The sequence below is a fragment of the Macaca thibetana genome, chromosome 6 (genome assembly GCF_024542745.1).
Source record: "Macaca thibetana thibetana isolate TM-01 chromosome 6, ASM2454274v1, whole genome shotgun sequence".
NCBI classification, from domain to species: domain Eukaryota; kingdom Metazoa; phylum Chordata; class Mammalia; order Primates; family Cercopithecidae; genus Macaca; species Macaca thibetana.
Genome location: NC_065583.1, coordinates 40901917 through 40912599, shown reverse-complemented (window position 1 = coordinate 40912599; position 10683 = coordinate 40901917). Strand labels below are relative to the sequence as shown.

General features: G+C 42.9%; 2 protein-coding genes across 2 annotated transcripts; both read left to right on the top strand.

Annotated features, from left to right (window-relative positions):
- The first annotated feature begins 1041 nt into the window (after nucleotides 1-1041).
- LOC126957282 (protocadherin alpha-5) lies at nucleotides 1042-4132 on the top strand. The gene has a single exon (XM_050795001.1). It carries the CDS (start codon nucleotides 1595-1597, stop codon nucleotides 4073-4075), a length of 2481 nt encoding a protein of 826 aa, XP_050650958.1. The 5' UTR covers nucleotides 1042-1594; the 3' UTR covers nucleotides 4076-4132.
- A 1482-nt stretch (nucleotides 4133-5614) lies between these two features.
- On the top strand, nucleotides 5615-10207 carry LOC126957287 (protocadherin alpha-6). Its single transcript, XM_050795006.1, has one exon. It carries the CDS (start codon nucleotides 7772-7774, stop codon nucleotides 10205-10207), a length of 2436 nt encoding a protein of 811 aa, XP_050650963.1. The 5' UTR covers nucleotides 5615-7771.
- The last annotated feature ends 476 nt before the right edge of the window (nucleotides 10208-10683 follow it).

The following is a 10683-nucleotide window of genomic DNA, read 5'->3' as shown; positions in this document are numbered from 1 at the left end:
TGGAAATTGATTTGTGTTTCAATGATCCAAGTATTACTGCAAAGTCATGATAATAGAGATAGTAAGAATCTTAGAAGGGAAATGGTAAATACATCTTTAAAGATTGTATCAGAAACAGTTCTGTGACAATATCTTATTTCTTTACAAGTTTGAATTCCAGAAATCAAGTGAATTTCCACTGACTTTGCATTTTCTGGTAATTTCGTTTTTCTTATCAAGCTATATTTTAAATGTAAAAGTATCCAACAATAGAATTGCTGATCTCGTGGTCCCTCTTGTCTTCACAGGTAAGGGATATTTTGTAATATTTAAGGGATTTTAAGGAGTACATGTACAAGCAGAATGTTAGCTATTTCTTCAATAGAAAACTTGGCGACATTTTCTTTTGCCCGTATTTATTGTGTTTACTATATTTTCTAGGTCGTGTTCAAATGATACCATCCAGTAAATATTTGGGAGATTAAAAAGTCATTAAACTAACATAAAGGTAGCCTGGTTAATAAAATGATATTCTTTTCAACATGATTATATTTACTGGAACCTAAACATTTTGTGAAATAGTATGTCGTATAGAAAATGTTAGGATTTTGACTTGTTATGTAAGTGCAAAGCTATGTATTTTACAATTTTTAATAATTGCTTTATCAGTAATAGCAACTTGAAGAAATGCTATCTAGATGCTACTAATTTGAAAATAGTGCAAAGACGTTTACCAAAGTTGTTCTATTATGCTTTTGATTTCTAGAAAGTTGAAATATCCCCATTACAGTTTTTGGGATAATATAAAAAGTAGATAGGTGTTATAGATAAAGAAATAGGTTTTCATGGATTTGAAAATTAGACCTCCAAGAAGAAACTCAGGTGAGAATGCCATTAAAATAGTTTTAGTTGTTTTTGAAAATAACATAAACAGAATGTCACTATTAAACACTGAAATTGGAATAAAAATTTGGTTTATGAGTAACACGGAGATAGCATACAAACATTCCATTGATTAATACAGAAAAACTCAAAAATTTTAATTAGATATGTTTAAATAGAGATGAGAAAAGTCAAAACTTTAACTCTTAAAAGTTATTTTTATCAGTTTGGAAATACATAAACTCCTGCTTATATAAAATACACCAATACAAACTTCTCTAGTAAGGATTGGGTTTACATGGCTTTAGATGCATGTTTCTGTAAATATTTTAATGATGCACTTATATTGACGCATTTGAAGACACAGTTTAATGATATATTTTGACTAGAGATAAGTGATTTAAAAAATGATAAGAATCATGTCATTGAAAGTGAGAATACTTGAGAAATATTGACGAATATAAGCTAAAGAAAGCAAAACAAAGTACAACACTTACCCTTTCATCCGCATGATGTCGCTGGACGCCGCAAGGTTTTTCTCCCTTCCCAATCTCAAAGGAGTACAGTGAGTACATTTTCCTTAGACAGAAAGGAAAAGAACCTTCCATTTTTGGCTCTGCCAAGAAGCTCAAAAAGGTGATAATATAAAAAAATATAGGTAATTGGGAATTGAATTTACAAAATACATTGTGTGGTGATGCAATAGAGAGCTGATAATCGGAAGGAGATTGAGATGGTATATTCCCGGAGAGGAAGTCCGGGATCCCGGCTCCTGCTGCTGTGGCTTCTCCTGGTCTACTGGAAGGCAGGGAGCGGCCAGCTCCACTACTCGATCCCGGAGGAAGCCAAACACGGAACCTTCGTTGGCCGCATCGCGCAGGACCTGGGGCTGGAGCTGGCAGAGCTGGTGCCGCGCCTGTTCCGGGTGGCGTCCAAGGGCCGCAGGGACCTTCTGGAGGTAAATCTGCAGAATGGCATTTTGTTTGTGAATTCTCGAATCGACCGGGAGGAACTGTGCCGGCGGAGCGCGGAGTGCAGCATCCACCTGGAGGTGATCGTGGACAGGCCGCTGCAGGTTTTCCATGTGGAGGTGGCAGTGAAGGACATTAATGACAATCCGCCCAGGTTCTCCAGGCAAGAACAAAGATTGTTCATTTTAGAGTCAAGAATGCCAGATTCGCGGTTTCCGGTAGAGGGCGCGTCGGATTTGGATATCGGAGCAAACGCACAATTGAGATACAGGTTAAATCCTAACGAATATTTTGACTTAGATGTTAAAACAAATGAAGAAGAAACGCACTTTTTAGAGCTAGTTTTGAGGAAATCCTTAGATAGAGAAGAAACACAAGAACATCGTTTATTAGTGATTGTAACTGATGGAGGACAACCCGAACTAACAGGTACAGTTCAGTTGTTGATCAATGTATTGGATGCTAATGATAACGCCCCAGAATTTGATAAATCCATTTATAATGTCAGATTGTTGGAAAATGCACCGAGTGGGACATTAGTTATTAAACTGAACGCCTCAGATGCAGATGAGGGCATCAATAAAGACATAGGGTATTTCTTTAGTAATCTTGTTCTTGACGATGTAAAGTCCAAATTTATAATTAATTCTAATACTGGTGAAATAAAAGTTAAGGGGGAACTGGATTATGAAGTCTGTAACTCATATGAAATTAATATTGATGCCATGGATAAAAGTGCATTCCCATTAACAGGACACTGTAAAGTAGTAGTGAAACTCCTGGATGTGAATGATAATACCCCAGAGATGGCCATAACCTCCCTTTTCCTGCCTGTGAAAGAGGACGCTCCAGTCAGCACGGTCATTGCTCTGATCACCGTGTCTGACCGTGACTCAGGTGCTAACGGGCAGGTGACCTGCTCCCTAATGCCCCACGTCCCCTTCAAGCTGGTGTCTACCTTCAAGAATTACTACTCGTTGGTGCTGGACAGCGCCCTGGACCGCGAGAGCGTGTCGGCCTATGAGCTGGTGGTGACCGCGCGGGACGGGGGCTCGCCTTCACTGTGGGCCACGGCCAGCGTGTCTGTGGAGGTGGCCGACGTGAACGACAACGCGCCAGCGTTCGCGCAGTCCGAGTATACCGTGTTCGTGAAGGAGAACAACCCGCCGGGCTGCCACATCTTCACGGTGTCTGCGTGGGACGCGGACGCGCAGGAGAACGCGCTGGTGTCCTACTCGCTGGTGGAGCGGCGGGTGGGCGAGCGCGCGCTGTCGAGCTACGTGTCGGTGCACGCGCAGAGCGGCAAGGTGTACGTGCTGCAGCCGCTGGACCACGAGGAACTGGAGCTGCTGCAGTTCCAGGTGAGCGCGCGCGACGCGGGCGTGCCGCCTCTGGGCAGCAACGTGACGCTGCAGGTGTTCGTGCTGGACGAGAACGACAACGCGCCGGCCCTACTGGCGCCTCGAGTGGGTGGCACCGGCGGCGCAGTGAGCGAGCTGGTGCCATGGTCGGTGGGTGCGGGCCAAGTGGTGGCGAAGGTGCGCGCAGTGGACCCTGACTCGGGCTACAACGCGTGGCTTTCGTATGAGCTGCAGCCAGAGCCTGGCAGTGCGCGCATCCCGTTCCGCGTGGGGCTGTACACAGGCGAGATCAGCACAACACGCTCTCTGGATGAGACCGAAGCACCGCGCCACCGCCTTCTGGTGCTGGTGAAGGACCATGGAGAGCCCGCGCTGACAGCCACAGCCACAGTGCTGGTGTCGCTGGTGGAAAGTGGCCAGGCGCCGAAGGCCTCATCGCGGGCGTCGGCGGGCGCTGTGGGTCCCGAGGCTGCCCTGGTGGATGTCAACGTGTACCTGATAATCGCCATCTGTGCGGTGTCCAGCCTGTTGGTGCTCACGCTGCTGCTGTACACCGCGCTGCGGTGCTCGGCGCCGCCCACCGAGGTCGTGTGCACGCGGGGCAATCCCACTCTGGTGTGCTCCAGCGCGGTGGGGAGCTGGTCCTGCTCACAGCAGAGGAGGGAGAGGATGTGCTCTGGAGAAGCCCCACCCAAGATGGACCTCATGGCTTTCAGTCCAAGCCTTCCTCAGGGTCCCGCCTCTGCAGACAACGTGAGTTTTCTGATATTAACATCCAACTTTCCCTCCCAATTTTTAAATATTAAGTGTCACATTCACCCAGTTTTTTTAAAAAATTACGCCCTAGTACATAAATATTGTAGTACACAATTATTGCACTAATTCATGTACTATGTGCTTTTTATGATGTTTTTCTGTTAGGGTAATAGATTCATCAACTTTCTGTGATATTAAGTATTTTTAAAATTATATTTTATATTAGCATTTGAATTTCGCATCTCTAAAAATGTAGGATAATAATTGTAAGACATAGTTTGGAGTCATTCTCAAAGTCTCAGTTTATGACTCCATGAAAATTTATTTTATTTTATTATTATTTTTTAAAGACCCTTTATTGCTCAGTCTGCAGTGGCCTGATCATAGCTCACTGAAGCCTGAAACTCGTGGGCTCAAGTGATCCTCCCATCTCAGCCGCCCAAGTAGCTGGACTACATGCACATGCTAATTAAAGTTTTTTTTTTTTTTCTAGAGATAGGGGTCTTGCTACTTTGCCCAGGCTGTTCTTGAACTCCTAGTTAGAAGCCATGCTCCCATCTCAGCCTCCCGAATTACTAAGATTACAGGATTGAGCAAGAGTGCCTGGCCTATAAAAATGTTTTAACACCACCCTTCCAATTTTACCTTTTTGTTTCTGTTGAATTTGAATTATTATTTTATAACACTAATTTAGTTTCTGTTTTCAATTATATTTTTGCAGTATATGGTTTATTTCAACTTTGTCTAAGCAGTTCACCTGTATACCCATGATGAATTTGATAACTGTAATTTAAAAATTACATTTTTCATTTTATTGATCTTTTGAGTAGGAAACACATATACATAGTTTACTGTTCTAAAGGTGCAAAAGAAGACAGTGAAATTTTCCCTTTCACCTCCTTCATGAAATCAAAACATTCTTGGGTATCCTTCTAGAGATTTTTATCATATGCTAATAAACTTCCCTACCCCCTTAAAAAACATATGAGTATTGATTTTAATCTTGCTTTTTTCATTTACTAATATATCTTGATGATCATGAATTATCATTACTGAAGTAGATTTGTTTTTCTTTTATTTGGATCTATGGTGTTCCATTGTGTAGAAATACGATCGGTTATTTTTCCCTTATCTTAACATTAACATTTAGTAGAACAATGATTTAATTTTCTGGAAACTTGCATATTTTTCAATTTATACATTATATATCTAATAGATATTTTGAGACGGGATTTTCCTCTTGTTGCCCAAACGAGTGCAATGGTGCAATCTCAGCCTCCCAGATTCAAGCAATTCTCCTGCCTTATCTTCCCAAGTAGCTGGGATTGCAGGCATGTGCCACCACACCCGGCTAATTTTTTGTATTTACTAGAGATGGGTTTTCACCACGTTGGTCAGGGTGGTCTTGAACTCCTAATCTCAGGTGATTCACCCGCCTCGGCCTCCCAAAGTGCTGGGATTGCAGGCATGAGCCATCATGCCCAGCCTAAATTATTATATTGATGAGGAGTAATTGTGAACCCTCTCAGTTGTGCAAATTCTGCTATATTTTGGTTGGGAAATTTTACTGCTTGTTGTTACTTTTCATTTTTAGATTAAAAAAATAAATATACCATGATACAAACTGCCCTCTTGAGTTGTTTACAAAGAGTTGTTTGTTAAAGCTGTATGTTTGAGACTACTCTAGACAAGTGTCCTCTCCATCTGAAATAATGAGAACCGTTTTTCTACTCTTTTGAGGGGAAAAGTGTGGGTTTATAGGTAATAACTAGTCTACACTTTACATGATAAAATGTGAATTCCCTCTTTCTGTTGCTTTGTCTGTTTCTTTTATTCTCATATGCATTTAATTTTATAAATACCCTTCTATGATGCTATTTATATATTCCTAATATCCTGAGCTACTCTGAGGAAGTCCTAGAAATTGAGAAATAGTTTTTATCACTCTGTAAATCTACACTTAACCACGGTCAAATTTTAAAAAATCAAGTTATCTTATTCTGTGATATAAACTATATATCTCTTTACATATCAAGTCTTTATATATATTTTGTGCAGTTTATCTTTTTTATAGGAACCTCTTGTTTTGGGGATTGTTTTTGGTTAGGAAATTGAACCCTTTGTTTGCCCAAAATAACTGCAATAGAAAGTCAGTGATAAGAACTACTTTATAGATCCAGGTTAATTATTTTAAGATAGAATTTCACACGGAAGAAAAGGCTTTTGTGTTACAATAATCTGTGAGGCATTTTACTGTATATCAGAATTTCGGAGTAAGGTGAAGATGATCATGTAATATGAAACGTCTTATTGGTGGCTCTAATTTTCTTTCAAGGAGGGGTTCAATCACTTCCAATGGATAACATTAAGGTTAAATTAAGGGTGAAGTTGATATTTGGCCTTGACTTTTATGTGAGGGTAACATTTTTGCAGGTAAATGTAGATGTAATTTAAAAATCCAGCTAAAACAAACTCGGTATTGGGAAAGAGGAAGAGCAAGTGGTCTGTATTGTCAGAAAAATAAGATTCATGTTGGAGAGTAATTGAAAATAACCTTCAAAAAGTTGATCACCTAATATGTGATTACATATTAGGTTACTAGAAGTTTCTAAAATGTCTTGGAATTTCTAGGTTTAGTAAAATTCAATGAAAGCTGTACTCATAAAGATAAATATGATAACATGTGAAAGACAGATGGACTTAGGTGGATGTGGAAGAAGGCAAGCCAGGGAAAAGGAGTAATTTAAAAAGTAATATAAGTGACATGGGAAATACTCATGTTATTAAAAATATGAATTTGAAAATTTGAATTTGGGGATTATTAATAATTGGTCATGCTTTGATATTTAACAAGCTGTTTTCTAGGAGTCAGCATGTATAGGTGAAAATGACAATTAGAAACATAGAAAGAAGGGATGAAGATATGGATTTGTAAGTACCTCAATAAAAGTCTTATTCAAAACTTGGAAGTGAGTGAGAACAATTAAAGGAAAGGATATAGGACAGGGTTGAAGTTGAGAGAAAAGAATGAGATCATTTAAGAACAGCTGTAGAATCAAAAACAGCAAAGCACAATGGGTAGAAATTCCACTAGAATTGAAGTGGTAAAGTATATGAAAAGAATATTTTAAGCGAGAATCCTAATATAAGCTGCAGATAAATTAAATGCAATAAAGAATATGCTCTAGAATTTTATCTTCCATCATTACACAAAAGAACCTTAAGAGCGTCTGGTATTTGTTGAACAAAGAAAGCATGGACTTCAACAATCCATAAAGCTTGAAAAATTCAACCAAAATTTGATGATTTTAAGTTACATTTTTCCCTAGAGCACTATATAATAGCACGTCCTATGACAGACATATGTGGGTAAGTTTCTTTTCTAAAAGTGTGTAGAATAGTTTATTTTCTGATTTAAAGAGTAGTTTCGTAAACACTTAAATTTGCTAAACTGGCTAATACTAATGTTGCAAATACTGGTAGAAAAATTGTTTAGCTGTGAATAATTAGATCCCTTACTCTAAGGGTACTAAGATACCACTGCCTGTGCAAATTACAAACGTGAGGAGGATTTACTATAAAAGTAGAGAAAAGAAGACAACATTTAAAAAATATATAGTATAGCACTGTTATGTGAATTAATTTCTTACCTTTTGGAGCCGCATGATGTCGCTGTCTACCATGAAGTTATAGCTAGCCACCATTCAAATTTCTTCTATTACTGCATCATTCCCTGACTGTTGAATGATGGCGGACGCAGAAGAATTGGATTAATAAATTCCGGAACTTACAGTATTTTATCTTTATGCGGAAGATCTTCTAATGGAAATAAAACAAGAGGTATTTGACATGGTGTTTACCCTGGAAGACAGATTGGGAAAGCAATGTCTGCTCCTCCCGTTTCTGCTCCTCGCAGCCTGGAAGGTGGGGAGCGGCCAGCTCCACTACTCCGTCCCGGAGGAGGCCAAACACGGCACCTTCGTGGGCCGCATCGCGCAGGATCTGGGGCTGGAGCTGGCGGAGCTGGTGCCGCGCCTGTTCAGGATGGCCTCCAAAAACCAAGAGGACCTTCTGGAGGTAAATCTGCAGAATGGCATTTTGTTTGTGAATTCTCGGATAGACCGCGAGGAGCTGTGCGGGAGGAGCGCGGAGTGCAGCATCCACCTGGAGGTGATCGTGGACAGGCCGCTGCAGGTTTTCCATGTGGACGTAGAGGTGAGGGACATTAACGACAACCCGCCCTTGTTCCCGGTAGAGGAACAAAGAGTGCTGATTTACGAATCTAGGCTGCCAGATTCTGTGTTTCCACTAGAGGGCGCGTCAGATGCAGATGTGGGCTCAAATTCCGTCTTAACCTATAAACTCAGTTCTAGCGAATACTTCGGGCTAGATGTGAAAATAAACAGTGATGACAATAAACAAATTGGGCTCATATTAAGGAAATCCTTGGACAGAGAGGATGCTCCTGCACACAACTTATTCCTGACAGCCACAGATGGCGGCAAACCTGAGCTCACAGGCACTGTTCACCTGCTGGTCACAGTGCTGGATGTGAATGATAATGCTCCCACTTTCGAACAGTCTGAATACGAAGTAAGAATATTCGAAAACGCAGACAACGGAACAACAGTTATCAGACTGAATGCTTCTGATCGGGATGAAGGAGCGAATGGGGCCATTTCATACTCTTTTAATAGCCTTGTTGCAGCCATGGTTATTGACCACTTTAGCATAGATCGAAATACAGGAGAAATAGTGATTCGGGGTAATTTGGATTTTGAACAAGTAAATTTATACAAAATCCGCGTTGACGCAACGGACAAAGGTCATCCTCCCATGGCGGGTCATTGCACCGTTTTAGTGAGAATTTTGGATAAAAATGATAACGTCCCTGAGATAACATTGACTTCCTTATCCTTGCCTGTACGTGAAGACGCTCAATTCGGTACTGTCATCGCCCTAATTAGCGTGAACGACCTTGACTCAGGTGTCAACGGGCAGGTGACCTGCTCCTTGACGCCCCATGTCCCCTTCAAGCTGGTGTCCACCTTCAAGAATTACTACTCGTTGGTGCTGGACAGCGCCCTGGACCGCGAGAACGTGTCAGCCTATGAGCTGGTGGTGACCGCACGGGACAGGGGCTCGCCTTCGCTGTGGGCCACGGCCAGCGTGTCCGTGGAGGTGGCCGACGTGAACGACAACGCGCCGGCGTTCACGCAGTCCGAGTACACGGTGTTCGTGAAGGAGAACAATCCGCCGGGCTGCCACATCTTCACGGTGTCTGCGCGGGACGCGGACGCACAGGAGAACGCGCTGGTGTCCTACTCGCTGGTGGAGCGGCGGGTGGGCGAGCGCGCGCTGTCGAGCTACGTGTCGGTGCACGCGGAGAGCGGCAAGGTGTATGCGCTGCAGCCGCTGGACCATGAGGAGGTAGAGTTGCTGCAGTTCCAGGTGAGCGCGCGCGACGCGGGCGTGCCGCCTCTGGGCAGCAATGTGACGCTGCAGGTATTCGTGCTGGACGAGAACGACAACGCGCCGGTGCTGCTGGCGCCTCGGGTGGGTGGCACTGGTGGTGCAGTGAGCGAGCTGTTGCCGCGGTCGGTGGGTGTGGGCCAAGTGGTGGCGAAAGTGCGCGCAGTGGACGCCGACTCGGGCTACAACGCGTGGCTTTCGTATGAGCTGCAGCCAGTGGCAAGCAGCGCTCGCTTCCCGTTTCGCGTGGGGCTGTACACGGGCGAGATCAGCACGACTCGTGTCCTGGACGAAGCAGACTCTCCGCGCCACCGGCTGCTGGTGCTGGTGAAAGACCACGGTGAGCCGGCGCTGACGGCCACGGCCACGGTGCTGGTGTCGCTGGTGGAGAATGGCCAGGCTCCAAAAGCGTCATCGCGGATGTCGGTGGGCGCCGCGGGCCCAGAGGCGGCGCTGGTGAATGTCAACGTGTACCTGATCATCGCCATCTGTTCGGTATCCAGCCTGCTGGTCCTCACGCTACTGCTGTACACCGCGCTGCGGTGCTCGGCGCCGCCCGCCGAGGGCGCGTGCACGGCGGGCAAGTCCACGCTGGTGTGTTCCAGCGCGGTGGGGAGCTGGTCATACTCGCAGCAGAGGCGGCAGAGGGTGTGCTCTGGGGAGGGCCCACCCAAAATGGATCTCATGGCCTTCAGCCCCAGCCTTTCACCTTGTCCTGTTATGGGTAGGGCGGAGAATCAGGCTTTAAATGAAGATCATGATGCCAAAGTAAGTGAATTTTCATAATAGTTAATTTTTATTTTAAATTCATAATTTTTTCCGCAGATTTGTTTTCTATATTTCTGTTTTTAATTTTAATTAATTTTACAAAATTTACGTATTTTCATTTTATTCTGTTTCTTATTATAATCTCTTTGCTTCTCTAATATTTGTAATTTAAGTGGAATTAGAAATAATTGTCCACAATCTGCACCTCAGAATTTTTGTCTTCAAACCAAAATATTCTGGGACATGTCGTTTTCTGTTGCATTGTAATTCAGATTCTTAGTAGCATGTTTTTCTGATTAATTATATAGGATTTTCATTTGTTTGCCTTTGAGCTGTAGGAAATTTTTTTTTACATATACTCTGTTTTGATCATATATTGATATTTGAGCACCACTGTATCACTTATGCTTTTACACTTTCCATTTCAATGTTTTTCTGCTGAGACTTTTATTAAGTTAACACTTTGATTTCATCCATTTTGTGTAAGAACTCTG

Bases quoted from the DNA above. Each gene is read 5' to 3' on its own strand.
- LOC126957287 (XM_050795006.1), top strand. From the start codon at position 7,772: ATGGAAATAAAACAAGAGGTATTTGACATGGTGTTTACCCTGGAAGAC.
- LOC126957282 (XM_050795001.1), top strand. From the start codon at position 1,595: ATGGTATATTCCCGGAGAGGAAGTCCGGGATCCCGGCTCCTGCTGCTG.